Source organism: Colius striatus, unplaced genomic scaffold (genome assembly GCF_028858725.1).
Source record: "Colius striatus isolate bColStr4 unplaced genomic scaffold, bColStr4.1.hap1 scaffold_40, whole genome shotgun sequence".
NCBI classification, from domain to species: domain Eukaryota; kingdom Metazoa; phylum Chordata; class Aves; order Coliiformes; family Coliidae; genus Colius; species Colius striatus.
In genome coordinates this window covers 2,368,137-2,386,085 of record NW_026908523.1, presented here as the reverse complement: position 1 = coordinate 2,386,085, position 17,949 = coordinate 2,368,137, and the positions used below count along the sequence as shown (strand labels likewise).

Sequence of the window (17,949 nt, the reverse complement as noted above, 5' to 3'; positions counted from 1 at the left end):
TGAAAACAGAGCTGGGCATGCCCTGCCAAGCTTGAAGGAGGTGGCAGCAGAGGTTTGGAGTTAGTGCCATGGCACAACCAGGCTTTTCATGGTCTGCAGTGGTGATGGAAGCAGGTTGTGTTGCTGCTGTGATCCCTTATGTGAAGTTCTTCTGGTGCCTCAGAATCAGTGTTGCCTGGTGCTGGCAGTTTCCCAGGGAAGAGGTGAATCAATGGGGTTGTTTCCTTATTGCCAGTTAACAGCCCCATCCAAGGCTGGGGTGAGAGGTTGTGAAGGTCCAAAGCACCACTGACACGACTCAATGCTGCTGCTGGAGTCCTGGCAAACAGCAGGGGATGGTGCTAAATGCCTTGTGCTGAGACCTTTTCTGTCCCTGCAGGATTATTTCCATCAGCTCATCTGTGTCACAGAGAGGGAGAAGTTCACAGTGCCCATCCGAGCCACAGGAGCACGTGCTGTCCTGGACTTCCCTGCCCAGCTCAACTTCTCTGTCTGTCCAGTCAAGTGCAGCACCCAGAAAACACTGCTGGTTCACAACCTGGGGAACAGAGAGGCTCGCTACAGCATCAGCACTCAGAGGTGAAGCAGCTCCACATCCCCTTTGAGCCAGACACAGCTGCCCAAAAGTACCACAGAGGGACCAAGAGGAGCGTGGGAGCTGCTGCCTTGCAGCCATAGCTGGGGATGGGCTTTGCTCCTGGGTTTTGCTCTTGCTTCCCATGTTTGAGGCATGGCACAGCTTTTGGTAAACCTTTGCAATCCTCTGTGGTCATAGAATCACAGGGTGATGGGGTTGGGAGGGACCTTTAGAGCTCATCCAGTGCAACCCCCCTGCAGAAGCAGGGTCACCTAGATGAGGTGGCATTGGAACATCTCCATGAGGGTCTTGAAGCCCTCCAAGGAAGGAGCATCCACACCCTCCTCTGGGCAGCCTGTGCCAGGGCTCCCTCACCTCAACAGGGAAAGAGATTGTCTTATATTGAAGTGGAACAGTTGTGTTCCAGCCTCATCCCATCACCCCTTGTCCTGCTGCTGGCTACTATAGAAAGAAAGGGATGTCCCAAGCTCCTGACACCCACCATTCACTTATTTGTGACTATTAATGAGCTCCCCCCTCAGTCTCCTCTTCTCCAGATTAAACAGCCCCAGCTCCTGCAGCCTTTCCTCATATGAAAGATGCTCCAGTGCCCTGATCATCCTGGTATCCCTGCACTGGCCTCTCTCCAGCACTTCCCTCTTGAGCTGAGGAGCCCAGAACTGGACACAGGACTCCAGATGATTCCTCACCAGGGCAGAGCAGAGAGGGAGCACAACCTCCCTTGACCTGCTGCCCACACTCTTCTTGCTGCCCCCAGGCTGCCATTGGCTTCTTGCCCACGAGGGCACGTTGCTGGCTCATATTTAGCTCATTATCCACCAGCACTCCCAGGTCTGTCTCTGCAGAGCTGCTCTCCAGCAGCTCACCCCCAGCCTGTTGCATGGGGTTGTTCTTCCCAGCTGCAGGACTCTGCCCTTGCCCTTGTTGAACCTCAGCAGGTTCCTCCCTGCCCACCTCATGGTGTCTCCAACACAGCATCTTGCAAGACCAATGTCTTGCAATGTCTGTTAGACTGAAAGAGCAAACACAGGGAGGCAACTTGCCTGCCCTTGGGCTGTGTGAGCTGCTGCATGGCACACACCAGCTCAGCAGAGCACTAAGGGCAGTAACTTTTGGGTTTTAAGTGGGGCTGTACAAGAGGCACAAAGCCCAGCTGCTCATGGTGCAGAAGCATGTGGGGTGGGATTTATCTCTAAGCCTTAAAGCTGTGTCTGTGGGCTGGGAGCTGCTTACCTGGCAGCAAGCCATAGTTGCTCATCTAAAAACCAAGTGCAATGCCTTGTTTCCATCATGATTTGCAACCTGTTGCTGGGCCAACCCTCACCAAGCTCTTTGTGACCCTGTAGGTCCCATTTTCCTTCTCCTGCCTGTGATTTCTTAACTGCAAGAGCTAGACTGCAAAAGCAACTTAGTCCCTGAGTGTCCCACAAGAGTCCTGACTCATCTCCCCATGTGTTGCAGCCCTTTCTCTGTTGATTGCTCCTTTGGGACCCTGGGGATTGGTGACAGCATGCAAGTGACAGTGGAGTTTCACCCTCTGCAGACTGGGGGTCACTCTGGTTCCCTGATGGTTCACTATGACACAGGTCAGTGCTGGCTACTCTCTGCCTCCTTCAAACCAGAGCCCTTCCTAAGCAGAACTGGGTTCAACTTGCTTTGCAGACTACTTCTAAACCCTTCTCCCTTGCCAAGTGTGTTTCAGAGCTTAGCAGTGAGCAGAGAAGGGGTTCAGGGGTGACTCCAAGGCTGGCTCTGCCCTTGCTCTCTATGTCCTGTGTCCTATGTCCTGTCTCTATGTCCACAGTGTCCACCCCCAGCACTCCCCAGGCCAGTCCCTGCCATCCTTCCCCACTGCCCCAGCCACCTCCATCCTCTCCCTGGCACAACTTCACCTCCAAGACAAGTGAGAGGTGGTTGTTGTTCTGGGGGTTGCTGGAGTGGATGCCCTGCAAGAGGAATGAGGTGCTGGGAGCTGCTGGCTAGGGGAAGGAGGAACCTGGGTTCTCCACTGCACTGTGCATGTGTGTGCATGAAGTTTGATTGCTGGACAGTGCTGTGTGCCATGCAACATGGGGAATGCACGTGTCACACTCTCTCCAAGGCTCAATCTCTTACACATCTCTGTCCCAGCTACTCCTTCTCAATTGTCTTCCTTGTCTTCACCCCTTTTCCATGCTGCTCTCTACCCATCTCCATCCCCCACCTTGCAACATCAGGGCTTGAGGGCTCTTGGGACTGGGCAAGAAGCTCTCACTGGGGAGAAGATTTAGGCTATGGCATGAGAAACTGCTTTGTAAGTCACCAAGTGGGGAAGAACTCATGCCAAAGGAGTGGCATGGCAATGCTGCTGTGAGCCAGGCTCAGCAGAGGTGCCTCATGATGCAGAACAAGACACTTGCTCATGGACACATGTGGTGTGGTTCCTCCTTTGCCTGGAAGGTTTGTTTGTCACTCCTGGAAAGCATAACACCCCAAACCCAGGTGATCCTGTGGTGCTTTAGCTCAGCAACGAGTGTTTCAAGTTGTCTTGAGTTTGTAGAAGCTGGGAAAAGGCTCCTTTGCCTTCCAAAAGTTCTCTGTAGCCTTGTGAGTGGCCACAGCTTTGTCTTGTGTTTCTTAGGTAGGGACATAATTGGAGAGAGGATGCTTTATGCTCACTCTGAGAAGCTCATTGGTTTGGGTAACACTAAACTTCAGGTTGAGAAGCACTAAAGTGCCTCATTTTTTGTGCACAGAGAGAATCCACAGGCTGGACCTTTGGGATAAACTGGGGCAAATCAGTACTTCTAGAAGGTAGGGCTGTGTAGGGCTTTTACTTTGTGACTGCAAAGGCTGAATGAAGCATTAGGGATGGGACCTTCATGTTCTTACTGGTTCCTCTGTGGTTGGTCTTTGCCAAAGCCATTTGCATCCATGGGCCATGGAGATGGAGCCATGTGCTGGCTCTGAGCAACCTCCAAGGAACACATGCCTGGGGGCTGCACCCAGAGTGTCATTCCTGCCCCTGATGCATGATCTCCCTGACTTTGTAGAACACAAGAGCTTCATGTTCTTACTGGTTCCTCTGTGGTTGGTCTTTGCCAAAGCCATTTGCATCCATGGGCCATGGAGATGGAACTGTGTGCTGGCTCTGAGCAACCTCCAAGCAACACATGCCTGGGGGCTGCACCCAGAGTGTCATTCCTGCCCCAGGACATCCTGATGCATGATCTCCCTGACTTTGTAAAACACAGAGCTTCATGTTCTTACTGGTTCCTCTGTGGTTGGTCTTGGCCAAAGCCATTTGCATCCATGGGCCATGGAGATGGAGCCATGTGCTGGCTCTGAGCAACCTCTAAGGAACACATGCCTGGGGGCTGCACCCAGAGTGTCATTCCTGCCCCAGGACATCCTGATGCATGATCTCCCTGACTTTGTAAAACACAAGACCTTCATGTTCATACTGGTTCCTCTGTGGTTGGTCTTTGCCAAAGCCATTTGCATCCATGGGCCATGGAGATGGAGCCATGTGCTGGCTCTGAGCAACCTCCAAGGAACACATGCAGCTGCCTGGGGGCTGCACCCAGAGTGTCATTCCTGCCCCTGATGCATGATCTCCCTGACTTTGTAACACACAAGAGCTTCATGTTCTTAACTGGTTCCTCTGTGGTTGGTCTTGGCCAAAGCCATTTGCATCCATGGGCCATGGAGATGGAACTGTGTGCTGGCTCTGAGCAACCTCCAAGCAACACATGCCTGGGGGCTGCACCCAGAGTGTCATTCCTGCCCCTGATGCATGATCTCCCTGACTTTGTAACACACAAGACCTTCATGTTCTTACTGGTTCCTCTGTGGTTGGTCTTGGCCAAAGCCATTTACATCCATGGGCCATGGAGATGGAACTGTGTGCTGGCTCTGAGCAACCTCCAAGCAACACATGCCTGGGGGCTGCACCCAGAGTGTCATTCCTGCCCCAGGATGTCCTGATGCATGATCTCCCTGACTTTGTAACACACAAGACCTTCATGTTCTTACTGGTTCCTCTGTGGTTGGTCTTGGCCAAAGCCATTTGCATCCATGGGCCATGGAGATGGAACTGTGTGCTGGCTCTGAGCAACCTCCAAGGAACACATGCCTGGGGGCTGCACCCAGAGTGTCATTCCTGCCCCTGATGCATGATCTCCCTGACTTTGTAAAACACAAGAGCTTCATGTTCTTACTGGTTCCTCTGTGGTTGGTCTTGGCCAAAGCCATTTGCATCCATGGGCCATGGAGATGGAGCCATGTGCTGGCTCTGAGCAACCTCCAAGGAACACATGCAGCTGCCTGGGGGCTGCACCCAGAGTGTCATTCCTGCCCCTGATGCATGATCTCCCTGACCTTGTAGAACACAAGACCTTCATGTTCTTACTGGTTCCTCTGTGGTTGGTCTTGGCCAAAGCCATTTACATCCATGGGCCATGGAGATGGAACTGTGTGCTGGCTCTGAGCAACCTCCAAGGAACACATGCCTGGGGGCTGCACCCAGAGTGTCATTCCTGCCCCAGGACATCCTGATGCATGATCTCCCTGACTTTGTAAAACACAGAGCTTCATGTTCTTACTGGTTCCTCTGTGGTTGGTCTTGGCCAAAGCCATTTGCATCCATGGGCCATGGAGATGGAGCCATGTGCTGGCTCTGAGCAACCTCCAAGGAGCACATGCCTGGGGGCTGCACCCAGAGTGTCATTCCTGCCCCTGATGCATGATCTCCCTGACTTTGTAAAACACAAGAGCTTCATGTTCTTACTGGTTCCTCTGTGGTTGGTCTTTGCCAAAGCCATTTGCATCCATGGGCCATGGAGATGGAGCCATGTGCTGGCTCTGAGCAACCTCCAAGGAGCACATGCCTGGGGGCTGCACCCAGAGTGTCATTCCTGCCCCTGATGCATGATCTCCCTGACTTTGTAGAACACAAGAACTTCATTTTCTTACTGGTTCCTCTGTGGTTGGTCTTTGCCAAAGCCATTTGCATCCATGGGCCATGGAGATGGAACTGTGTGCTGGCTCTGAGCAACCTCCAAGGAACACATGCCTGGGGGCTGCACCCAGAGTGTCATTCCTGCCCCTGATGCATGATCTCCCTGACCTTGTAGAACACAAGACCTTCATGTTCTTACTGGTTCCTCTGTGGTTGGTCTTTGCCAAAGCCATTTGCATCCATGGGCCATGGAGATGGAGCCATGTGCTGGCTCTGAGCAACCTCCAAGGAACACATGCCTGGGGGCTGCACCCAGAGTGTCATTCCTGCCCCTGATGCATGATCTCCCTGACTTTGTAACACACAAGACCTTCATGTTCTTACTGGTTCCTCTGTGGTTGGTCTTTGCCAAAGCCATTTGCATCCATGGGCCATGGAGATGGAGCCATGTGCTGGCTCTGAGCAACCTCCAAGGAACACATGCAGCTGCCTGGGGGCTGCACCCAGAGTGTCATTCCTGCCCCTGATGCATGATCTCCCTGACTTTGTAACACACAAGACCTTCATGTTCTTACTGGTTCCTCTGTGGTTGGTCTTTGCCAAAGCCATTTGCATCCATGGGCCATGGAGATGGAGCCATGTGCTGGCTCTGAGCAACCTCCAAGGAACACATGCCTGGGGGCTGCACCCAGAGTGTCATTCCTGCCCCTGATGCATGATCTCCCTGACTTTGTAGAACACAAGACCTTCATGTTCTTACTGGTTCCTCTGTGGTTGGTCTTGGCCAAAGCCATTTGCATCCATGGGCCATGGAGATGCACAGGATCAGGTGGACTAGGGGAGCTATGACAGAGCTATGGAGCTCAGATGCTGAGGGCCATGGCTTAGTGATGAGCTTGGCAGGTTGAGGGCAGGGCTTGGACTCCAGGAGCTTAAAGACCTTCTCCAACTGAAATGGTTCTATGATTCTACTGCAGTCCCCTGGGGTAGACTCTGTGGTGGTGGTGCCATTGCCACAGACATTGCAGATGAGTGTGAACCAAAGGCTTTTGCTGCTAAGGGCATGATGCTTTCCAAGGCAGTTTGGACCCTCAGTGCAGACTCCTGAGCAGCATGGCAACCCATCTGACAACTCTCACTCCAGTAGCATCTCCTTGGGGACAAACATCCACAAATGCACCCAGAGAGAGGTTGCTTGTGGCAGTGTCCAGCACAAGCTCATGCTGCACACACAGAGCTCTGAGGATGTGTTTGTGCTCATCTGTGGAGCTGCAATGGCAGTGGGAAGCTGTTATTCTTTCTCCTGCTGGCTGTGCTTTGCTCTGTTTCTTGTGCTTCCCTCAGCTAGGGTGATGAACAAAGACTCCCCTTTGCTTTGTCCCAGGTGAAGACATCCAAACAAGCCTTTGTGGAGTGGCTGTAGATGTCAACATTGGTCTAGAGAGGAGCTGCCTCATGTTTGACAAGACTTACCTCACCCTGTCACACCAGAGATCCGTGGTCATCCACAACAGGAGTGAGGTCACAGCTCGCTTCCAGTGGAAGGCTTTTGCCACTGAGGAAGAGGAGGATGAGAGGAAGCTGAGGTTGGTTTGAAAGAGTCATCTCAGTAAGAGACATGGTAGAACTAAAATCATCTCAAGGGGTGTTGGTGCTTCTGAAGAGTTTAGGGGAAGAAAACCCATCTACAGCATCAGGGTCCATGCCCTGGGATGCAGGGTAATGAGCTCAGCACTCCCTGGTCCAATTCCATCCCTGGTCCAATTCCATCCCTGGTCCAATTCCATCCCTGGTCCAGCTGAGGATGTTCAGGGGAAGACAATTGCAATGATGGGAGCTCCTCAGAGACCACATTTGGGTAATGAGCTCAGCACTCCCTGGTCCAATTCCATCCCTGGTCCAATTCCATCCCTGGTCCAATTCCATCCCTGGTCCAGCTGAGGATGTTCAGGGGAAGACAATTGCAATGATGGGATGTCCTCAGAGACCACATTTGGGTAATGAGCTCAGCACTCCCTGGTCCAATTCCATCCCTGGTCCAATTCCATCCCTGGTCCAATTCCATCCCTGCTCCAGCTGAGGATGTTCAGGGGAAGACAATTGCAATGATGGGATGTCCTCAGAGACCACATTTGGGTAACGAGCTCAGCACTCCCTGGTCCAATTCCATCCCTGGTCCAATTCCATCCCTGGTCCAATTCCATCCCTGCTCCAGCTGAGGATGTTCAGGGGAAGACAATTGCAATGATGGGATGTCCTCAGAGACCACATTTGGGTAATGAGCTCAGCACTCCCTGGTCCAATTCCATCCCTGGTCCAATTCCATCCCTGGTCCAATTCCATCCCTGGTCCAATTCCATCCCTGCTCCAGCTGAGGATGTTCAGGGGAAGACAATTGCAATGATGGGATGTCCTCAGAGACCACATTTGGGTAATGAGCTCAGCACTCTCCAGTCCAATTCCATCCCTGGTCCAATTCCATCCCTGGTCCAATTCCATCCCTGGTCCAATTCCATCCCTGCTCCAGCTGAGGATGTTCAGGGGAAGAAACTGCAATGATGGGATGTCCTCAGAGACCACATTTGGGTAACGAGCTCAGCACTCCCTGGTCCAATTCCATCCCTGGTCCAATTCCATCCCTGCTCCAGCTGAGGATGTTCAGGGGAAGAAACTGCAATGATGGGATCTCCTCAGAGACCACATTTGGGTAATGAGCTCAGCACTCCCTGGTCCAATTCCATCCCTGGTCCAATTCCATCCCTGATCCAATTCCATCCCTGCTCCAGCTGAGGATGTTCAGGGGAAGACAATTGCAATGATGGGATGTCCTCAGAGAGCACATTTGGGTAATGAGCTCAGCACTCTCCAATTCCATCCCTGGTCCAATTCCATCCCTGGTCCAGCTGAGGATGTTCAGGGGAAGAAACTGCAATGATGGGATCTCCTCAGAGACCACATTTGGGTAATGAGCTCAGCACTCCCTAGTCCAATTCCATCCCTGCTCCAGCTGAGGATGTTCAGGGGAAGACAATTGCAATGATGGGATGTCCTCAGAGACCACATTTGGGTAATGAGCTCAGCACTCTCCAATTCCATCCCTGGTCCAATTCCATCCCTGGTCCAGCTGAGGATGTTTAGGGGAAGAAATTGCAATGATGGGAGCTCCTCAGAGAGCACATTTGGGTAATGAGCTCAGCACTCCCTGGTCCAATTCCATCCCTGGTCCAATTCCATCCCTGGTCCAATTCCATCCCTGCTCCAGCTGAGGATGTTCAGGGGAAGACAATTGCAATGATGGGAGCTCCTCAGAGACCACATTTGGGTAATGAGCTCAGCCATCCCTGGTCCAATTCCATCCCTGATCCAATTCCATCCCTGCTCCAGCTGAGGATGTTCAGGGGAAGACAATTGCAATGATGGGATGTCCTCAGAGACCACATTTGGGTAATGAGCTCAGCACTCCCTGGTCCAGTTCCATCCCTGGTCCAGCTGAGGATGTTCAGGGGAAGACAATTGCAATGATGGGATGTCCTCAGAGACCACATTTGGGTAATGAGCTCAGCACTCCCTGGTCCAATTCCATCCCTGGTCCAATTCCATCCCTGGTCCAGTTCCATCCCTGGTCCAATTCCATCCCTGGTCCAATTCCATCCCTGCTCCAGCTGAGGATGTTCAGGGGAAGACAATTGCAATGATGGGAGCTCCTCAGAGACCAAGTTTGGGTAATGAGCTCAGTACTCTCCAATTCCATCCCTGGTCCAATTCCATCCCTGGTCCAGTTCCATCCCTGCTCCAGCTGAGGATGTGTAGGGCAGGGCAGTGCTTTGTTAGCCCAGAGGGTTGAGGCTGTCCCTCTGTAGGGTGTTGACTTGCCTTGCCCTGCCCTGGTTTGCAGCAGGAGGAGACATTTCTCCCCTTGCTTGGATGCTGGGGAGAGTTTGGAGGTGTTGTGCAGGGCAGGACAGTGCATTTGGGCTTCAGTAAGCTGTGTCTTCATGGTGGTGACAAACAAAGCCGATGTGCCTGTGGCATGACCTGCTGGCTCTGTCTCTCCCCTTGGCTGCAGGCTGTGCCACAGGGCGTGGAGGAAGGAGCAGGAGAAGGTGGATCATCTCCTCCAGGAGTGCAGGGGGCAATCCACACTCAGGGAAGGTGTTGCCCTTGTCTCCCGTGTCTTCCAGCAGCAGAGAGCCAGGATACAAGAGGATGCCCTGCTCTTCTCTGATGATGTTTTCACCATTGAGCCACTGGTTAGTGACCTTCCTCCTCCTCTTCCTCCCTGAAGGAGGCCACTTGGCAGATCCCCACATCACCTTGCCTTGATGTGCCCAGAGGGAAGACATGAGGTGAGGATGGAGAGCTGCTGCAGAAAGCCCTGTGGGCTCCCAACAGGCAGCAAGAGCTGGCTGAGCTGCAGTGGGGTTGCTGCAGAGAGCTGTGCTCCAGTGCCTCAGCTTAGGCAAGCTCCAGGCTTCATGGCAGAGCTCAAGCACCCTGACTGCTTTAATTCCTGACAATCCAGGTTGATTTTGGGGATGTGTGTGAGTCCATGCAGCACTTGTGTGGTACCCCAAGGCTCTGATGTCTGGCATGCTGTGGGCTGCAGGCTGATGCTCCCAGTTTGCATCCTCCAACAAGCCACATCATAAGGCTTCACCTTCCTCCAGCTGCTTGCTGGATACAAGCACAAAGTGCATTTCATCTGGCCAGCCTGGTTGCTCTGGATCTTGAAAGGAATCCCAGGAGCTTGGTTTGTTTGCATTTTCCTTCTCTCACTCTTGATTTGTTGATGCAGGACACATTTCTCTCTTGCCTGCTCTTCCCTCTGTTCCCTTGGCTCTGAGCAGACTGTGCATCAGGGAGTATTTTGCATAGCTCACTGTGTTCCAGCTCTGGGATGGGTGTGGGGTTCTCCTTTGAGCTGTGAGTGCCAAGTCAATGGGGAGTGTTGTAGCTCTTTGTTATGCTGCAGGAGTGCCAGAGGCTCCAGTCAATGCAGGGCTCTTCTGGACAGAGAACTGAGGATACCCAGCAGAAAGCACAATCCAAGCCTGGCTGTGTCTATTCCTTTTGTCTTCTTCTGTAAGCTACACTTTGCAGTGCTGGTGGAGCATTGCCACAGCTGCCAGAGGGGTGTCTGTATCTGAAGAGACCCTTGCAATGCTGGAGGCTGAGGGAGCATTGAGTGATGCCTTTGTTTAAACCACTTGCAACAAGGGAGAAAGCAGAGATGCCTCCAAAAATGCATAACAAGGCTCCCTGGGAGAACCAGCACTGGGACCCCTTGAGAGAGATGCAGAGGGAGAAGCCCCCAGGGAAGGAGCCACAGTTTCAGACCCATTGGTAGCACAGCCCAGAGGGAGGTTTGGAGAGAGGTCCGAGCAAGGTGTGCTTGATATGTTGGGGTGTGGGTCAGTTTGGTTGCTTTGCTGTAGCCCTAATTGAGCTAAAAGACCTCTCCCAGGTGCCACTGAAGGTAAGGAAGGGGCTTGGAAAGACTTTTGCAGCTTCTTTCAAAGCCTGGTGGATGCTGCTGCTTGCTCCTTGCTCTCCATCGATGCTCTAAGTAAGGGCTACAGGGCTGTGGTTGGAAACAAGTGCAGAGTTTGGAGAGAAATGGTTTGCTGTCTCCTTCTGTGTTAGGAGGGAGAGATCCAGCCCAAATCTTCAGCTGAAGTGACTGTGGTCTTTACACCACGAGAAGCCAGAAGCTACCGACGGACCATCTACTGTGACATCTCAGGTGCAGCATCACTCCTGTTCCCCACAGCAAGGGCAAGGCACAAAGAGCCTTTGGGTGCTGGTGTGGAGGCTCATCAGGGTCAGTGCTGGCACATTCCCACTGTCCCTGGGGATCCCTGGTGATCCAAGCTCAGGGCACTTGGCTTGGCATCACCCAGAACAGTCCAAGCAGGGAAGGGATGAGCTTTCATGCCTTGGGTTTATCTGTGTGCTCTGCTAAAGAGCTGCAGAGCAAAACAGCTTCAGTGGGTGAGCACCAAGGTCCTACAGAGCATCCAGCTGCAGGATGAGGTGGGTGCATCATCAGGCTGTGGAGCTGGCAGATGCTGCTGGACAAGCTTAAGGCTCATCCTTAAGGCTTTTCTCTGGGAGCAGTTATCACTGACCCACCCTGAATTAGAGGCTCTTTGCATCCTTCAGCCTCATGATGCACTTGGAGGTGTTTGTCAGGAGTGGCAGAGTGCTGTCAGACCTCCAGAGTGCTGTCAGACCTCCATCCAGAGCATGTGCTGCCAGTAGCAGGGAGCTGGGTGTTGCCATCCTCAGCTCTCATCTGTGATGGCATCAGCCCAGGTGATGCATCTGGTTTCAGGAGCCTTTTTGCCTTCACAAGGATGGATGTGAGAGCTCATTGAAGCACGTAGGAAGGAATCCAGAGGTCATGTTTGAAACTCAGCCTCACTGTTTTTGCAGCAGAAACCAATCACTACATTGGAAACCAACCCAAGGGGTTGCTTAGAAATGGGAATCCAGCCTCAAGACACATCTCCTGAGGGCAGAGAAGGCTCCCAGTTCTTCTGGACTGGCTCTAACTGGTCCCATCCAGCCCAGAAACAGGGATTAGCACTGAGGCAGCCTGGAAAATCCAGGCTCACAGAGGGACTTGCTGCACTGACATGGAAATCTGTCCCTAGGTCGTGAGACCAGGCTGCCCCTGTGTGTCCAAGGGGAAGGCAAAGGGCCTCTTCTACGCCTCAGCTTCGAGCAGCTGGACATTGGGGAGGTTTTTGTTGGCTCAGCCCACAGCTATGAGGTGAGCAGGAGGGGTTCAGGGGGTTGGGTTGGATGCTGATGGCTCCTGGGACAGCAGTGGGTGTGTGGGGCTTCTGAGCAGGGAATATCTGACCTGGCAGGTTTGGGGGGGATTGACTGAGTCTGGATGCTTTGGATGGGAGGTGTGTGTATGGTTTTGAAGCCCTAATCTCTGCTTGCAGTTTGTAGGTCTGTGCTGATCCCTGGAGCCATCAGCCTCCTGCCTCAGGGTTGTCCATGTCCCTTCTCCTTTCCAAACCATTGTGCATTTATGATGCTGCTGCTTCATTGATTCTCTCCCTACTTGCTTATTCATTCCCTGAGTAAGCAGATGATGCCCTAAGCAGCCAGACTGAAGCTCAGCTCAGCTCAGCATCCCTCAGAGCAGCTTTTAACTCCAGCATGAAGCACATGCCAAGGGGAGGGTGGTTTGCAAGTGGGGTTTGAGCACAAGAGTTTCCAGCAGCTGCCCTTAGGGATGTGAATCAGCTTGGTGGAGCTCTGCAGTGCAAGCTGAGATGGACTGCTGTGTGTCAGAGGAATGAACTCTGCCTCTGTTTATATGACTCTGTAAGAAAGGACAACTCCTGCTGTATTTCCATGTCTCTCCCTTGCTGCTGCAGGTGATCCTGTTCAACAAAGGAGCCATCGATGCTGCCTTCAGCCTGCTCCCTCCCATCACAGCTCTGGGCTCCTGCTTCACCTTTCAGCCCCAGGAAGGTCTCATTTTACCAGATGGGCTCCAGGTCATCCAGATCTCCTTCAGTTCCACCATCCTGGGGCACTTCACAGAAGAATTCAGGTTCCATGTGGCTGGCTGCCCCAAGCCTGTGACCCTGACTGTCAGGTGAGGATGCTCCTAGGAGCTGGGTGGGCACATCTGGCTTTGTCTCTGGGTTGATCATCTCCCACCAACCTCCTCTTATGGGGAAGCAGAGGGAAAAGAAAAGGTGTTGTCTTAGTGTGGGGTTGGTAGGATCAGAGCTGAGGCTTTTCATCCTTGACTGCAGTTTGAACCCTGCAACTGCAGCAGCTGTGATGAGCTGTGAGAGGACCATGGCTCCTGTGCTCTCCATACCCAGCTCTGAGAGTTCTGGGTCCCTCTGGGAAGCAGCTTTGGGTGACCCAAGTGTCTCTGTGACTTCCCAAGACACTGTTTGCACAGAATTCAGCAGCACATTCCATCTGTGACCCTTTGACACCTCAGTGTGAGGACCTGGGGTTGAAAACCAGTATGGACACTGTACAGATGTGGAGATGTCTCCTGCCCTGGAATGACTCCTCCTACAGGGAGCTCATTCCCCTTGGGCCATGGCAGACAGGGGTGATGGGATCTCCTTTGGGCAGGGACATGGTCTGGGATGTCCCACCTGAACACATGGCTCTGGAGATGGCTGAGGGATGATTCTGCAGCTGGGAGCTGTGCTTTTCAGATCCCCTGTGGATAATCACCACAGCACAGATGCAGCATCCTCAGCAGCATCTCCCATGGGGGATGTGTTGGCACAAGTTGTCCTCCTGGCTCCTGTGGAGCTAGTGCTGTGCTACCTCCCTTTTGCAGCCCAGAGCTGGTGCAGGAGATGGGAGCTCTGTGCAAGTGCTGCCACAAGAACTTGGGCATCATCCCATGGGGCTGGTGCCACTGCAAAAAGATCATCCTCAGGGCAAAGGGGAGAAGGGGAAAGAGACAAAGCTCATTTGTCAGGACTGCAGCAGCATGTCAACTTGTCCCAGTCATGGGAGCTATGGGCAGGGAAGCTGCTGCAGGGTGCTCTGGAGCTTTGGGGCTGGCTGTGCCTCCTGGGCTTGCTGCTGCTGTTGAGAGGCACCAGGTTAAGGTAGTGAAGCAAGGAAAAGAGTCTGCAGTGGGCTGTAACACTTAAGGGGAATGGAGGAAGAAGGTCAAGGAGGTGATGGCTTGGCAAGAGTGGTGTGAGTAGGTCTGTTGAGCTCAGGAGAGGAACCATGAGGTTTGCTTTCTGTCTGTCTGCTGTGTGTTCTGGAAAGCAGAAGGGAACATTTCACAGCCAAAGCATTACTCCTCCTCTGTCTCCTCCCCAAAGTGGTCTCAGGATGCTGTTGCATTAGCTGCCTTCTCCCTGAGCAAGGACACCCATGAGGACAGTTCTGATGGGTAGAACACCTCTTGGGTAGTGCCCACTGCCTCTGCCCCACAGTGGGCTTGCTCCTGGGGAAGGCAACAGCTCTCAGCAGCACAATTGGCTTCCCCACAACCAAAGGGATCTTTTTCTCCCCACTGATGCTCTGGGGACATCATCCCCTTCTCTGTGGCCACTGCCTGCCCAGTTCTGCCATGGATCCCTGAGCTTGGGACACACCTTCTATCTCTGAGAGAGAACTGATGTTCCTTTGTCTTCCTCCTCCCTGTAACTCCTCTGTTCCTGCTGAGCTGCCTGTGTGATGTACCATCTGCTCCTCAGCAGCAGTTCCCATTGCATCCCACTCTGAGTTGCCTTTCCATCCTGCCTTGGTTTCAGGGATCTCCATCCAACCCTTATCTCTCCTTCTCCAGCCCCACAACTGTTGCTTCTCAGATGCCTTGGAGATATCCACTCCCCAGGTCAAGCTGAGCCTCCCTCTTGGGGAGGTTTTTGGACCCTGGGAGTTTGTCCCAGTTGTTTGGGATGGAGGTGAGCTGGCTGCTGGACCACAAGGGATTCCTCTCCCACCTTGTGTTATCCTCCTTGATGTGCAAGGACCCTGATCTCCCTTCACAAGGGCATTCTTTCACACCACAGCAAAGCACAGTTGTTGCCAAAACCACCATCTCTGCCTCATTTTCTCTTGATGCCTCTTGTGTCTTTGCCCTGGCTCTTTGGCCAGGAGATGGGACAGCAGGTGAGCACAGGTCTGCTGCAGGATGCTCACTTGCAACCTCTCTTTGCAGCTCTAACCAAGATGCCTCTTGTGTCTTTGTCCCCACAGGGGTTGTGTCATCAAGCCAAGGGTTCATTTCAGTGTGCCTTCACTCCACTTTGGTCAAGTCTCCTTTGGTGAGTGTGCCCTGGGCTTGGCCCATAGCCTGAGGGCTCTGTGTGTTCCCAAAATGCAGCCCTTGACTGCAAGCTCCTGTGTCACCTGTGTGTTCCTCCAGAGCAGCCTCAGGCTGTTGAACCCAGGGCTGCTTCAGCAGAGCTTTGCCATCACGAGATCAAGCAGGACCCAAGGAACAGAAAGTCAGTGGGTTTGGGCATCCCTCACCCTGTGCATCCCCACCTAACCAGTCCTTGGCAGCAGAATGACTGGGAAAGTCATTCTGGGACTGGGAAAGGTTTGTCCCAGAAGGGCTCAGGACTGCAGGAGAAGGGAGTTGAAGCCACCCACCAGCCTGTAGAGCTGTGGGCAGATGTTCCTGCTGAAAGGCAACCACAGCATTTCCCTCCCTGACCTTTGGTGTGAGATATTTGGTGCTGTGAGGGCTCCTTGCTGTCACTGGCCAGGTAACATGCCCAAGGCACAGCTCTGCACCAGGCACTGATGTTCCTAAGAGATGTGGGCTCCTTCCTCCCCAGCAGCTCTGCTGGCACAGCCAGTGGCTGAGCACCCTGAGCATCTCCATTGAGCTGCAGGCCCTGGGTCTCCATCTCAGCCTCACCAAAGGCTTTGTGCTGAGGTGATCTGCAGTTTGAAAGTGAAATCAGTGATGGAAAAGCCACTGCTGCAGTTCCTTTTGAAGCAATCTATCCCCACATAAGGCTGGGTGAGCAGCCCATGGGAGATGGCTCCTGGCAGAGCTGGCCAGCCAAGCACAGCACTCCAGCACAGCTTGTGGGGTGATGTCCTCTCTCTGCAGAACATCCCCCACCTGGTGCAGTTATCTCCTTGCTTTCCCATTCTGGAGAGCAAGTGGCAAAGCTCTAGTGATGGGAAGAGCCAGTGTGCAGCGTGGCTGTGCTGTCCCTGTGTGTGGGTGATGGGAGACAGGGTTCCTGCTGTGGATTGCACTTTCAGAGTGAATCCTCTGTCTGGGGGCACAGTGCTGAGACATAATTGATGCTGCTTTAGGGGCAGGTGAGAGAGCTGCTCTCACTTGGAGAGAAGCTTCTGATGCTCTGCTCTGTGAGTGGGGCATTTCCAAAGCAGCTGTGAAAGGGAACTTTGCCCATCAGCTTCTCAATGAGCTCTAATTCAGAGGCTGTAGTTAAACCCCAAGCCCAGTTTTGTCATGTCAAGGTGTTGACAGCAGGAGTCACAGCCCAAGTGATGCACAAAGCCATGCTGCTGTCCTTTCCCCAGGCTTCCCTCGCACCTTGATGTGTCGCCTCACCAACAGCTCCTCAGCACCCATCACCTTCAGCCTCCACATCCCTGGGGATGGCTCAGGAGAGCCCAGCACTTCCAGTCTCATCCAGATCTCAGACAACACTCACCCATCCTGGAGAAGAGGAGCTCGAGGCTGTGGCAACCCAACTGAATTCTCCATCAGACCTTGCAGAGGGACCATTGTCCCCCAGGGATCCCTGGCTATCCAGGTATGGGGACGTGGAGCTGAAGCTTCACTGGTGCATCAGAGGGCTTTAGGGCTGGCAGCTCTGAGCAGAATGCAGTGAGAGATCTGCCCTAGGGTTAGGCTTTTGTTAGCTGGGTTATGCTGGGGCTTTGATTGAGCACTGCTTTGCTTCCAAGCTCAATGATGCTCATGAACTGCATGGTGAAGCACAGAAGCTGTTTGGGAGCTGCTCAGAGCAATGTCTTTGATTGAAATTGGGCAGAGGAAGAGTGATGAGAACTGTTAAAAAGAGAGATGCCATTGCCTAAAGCTGTTTGCTCTTCCTCCCTGCCCTGTTCTTCCTCTCCTGTGGAGCAGAAGGAGTTGCACTCCATGTGGTGATGTCCAGTGGGGACTGGAGAAGCTCTGGCACAGCATCTGCTGGGGCTTTGCCCTGGTAAAGCTGAGCACCTTCTGCTGAAGTCTGGATTGGTGCTGCTGTAGCTGGGACTAGAAACTGTCCTTGTTTAGGCTTTTGTTAGCTGGGTTATGCTGGGGCTTTGATTGAGCACTGCTTTGCTTCCAAGCTCAATGATGCTCATGAACTGCATGGTCAAGCACAGAAGCTGTTTGGGAGCTGCTCAGAGCAATGTCTTTGATTGAAATTGGGCAGAGGAAGAGTGAGGAGAGTTAAAAAGAGAGATGCCATTGCCTAAAGCTGTTTGCTCTTCCTCCCTGCCCTGTTCTTCCTCTCCTGTGGAGCAGAAGGAGTTGCACTCCATGTGGTGATGTCCAGTGGGGACTGGAGAAGCTCTGGCACATCTGCTGGGGCTTTGCCCTGGTAAAGCTGAGCACCTTCTGCTGAAGTCTGGATTGGTGCTGGTGTAGTTGGGACTAGAAACTGTCCTTGTTTAGGCTTTTGTTAGCTGGGTTATGCTGGGGCTTTGAGCTCTGCTTTGCTTCCAAGCTCAATGATGCTCATGAACTGCATGGTGAAGCACAGAAGCTGTTTGGGAGCTGCTCAGAGCAATGTCTTTGAAAGTAGAGAGAGGAAGAGTGATGAGAGCTGTTAAAAAGAGAGATGCCATTGCCTAAAGCTGTTTGCTCTTCCTCCCTGCCCTGTTCTTCCTCTCCTGTGGAGCAGAAGGAGTTGCACTCCATGTGGTGATGTCCAGTGGGGACTGGAGA

The 17,949-nt window shown here is 53.0% G+C and overlaps 1 protein-coding gene across 1 annotated transcript in view; it reads left to right on the top strand.

Moving 5' to 3' along the window:
- Positions 1–17,949, top strand: part of LOC133629375 (hydrocephalus-inducing protein homolog) — a 115,124-nt gene that overhangs the window by 10,239 nt on the left and 86,936 nt on the right. Inside the window, exons 4-12 of the mRNA XM_062020030.1 lie at positions 380–579; positions 2,060–2,184; positions 6,922–7,123; positions 9,604–9,787; positions 11,181–11,280; positions 12,194–12,312; positions 12,935–13,158; positions 15,258–15,325; positions 16,569–16,804. Of these exons, the coding sequence (XP_061876014.1) occupies positions 380–579; positions 2,060–2,184; positions 6,922–7,123; positions 9,604–9,787; positions 11,181–11,280; positions 12,194–12,312; positions 12,935–13,158; positions 15,258–15,325; positions 16,569–16,804 (1,458 nt within the window). The remainder of the gene's footprint in view (positions 1–379; positions 580–2,059; positions 2,185–6,921; positions 7,124–9,603; positions 9,788–11,180; positions 11,281–12,193; positions 12,313–12,934; positions 13,159–15,257; positions 15,326–16,568; positions 16,805–17,949) is intronic.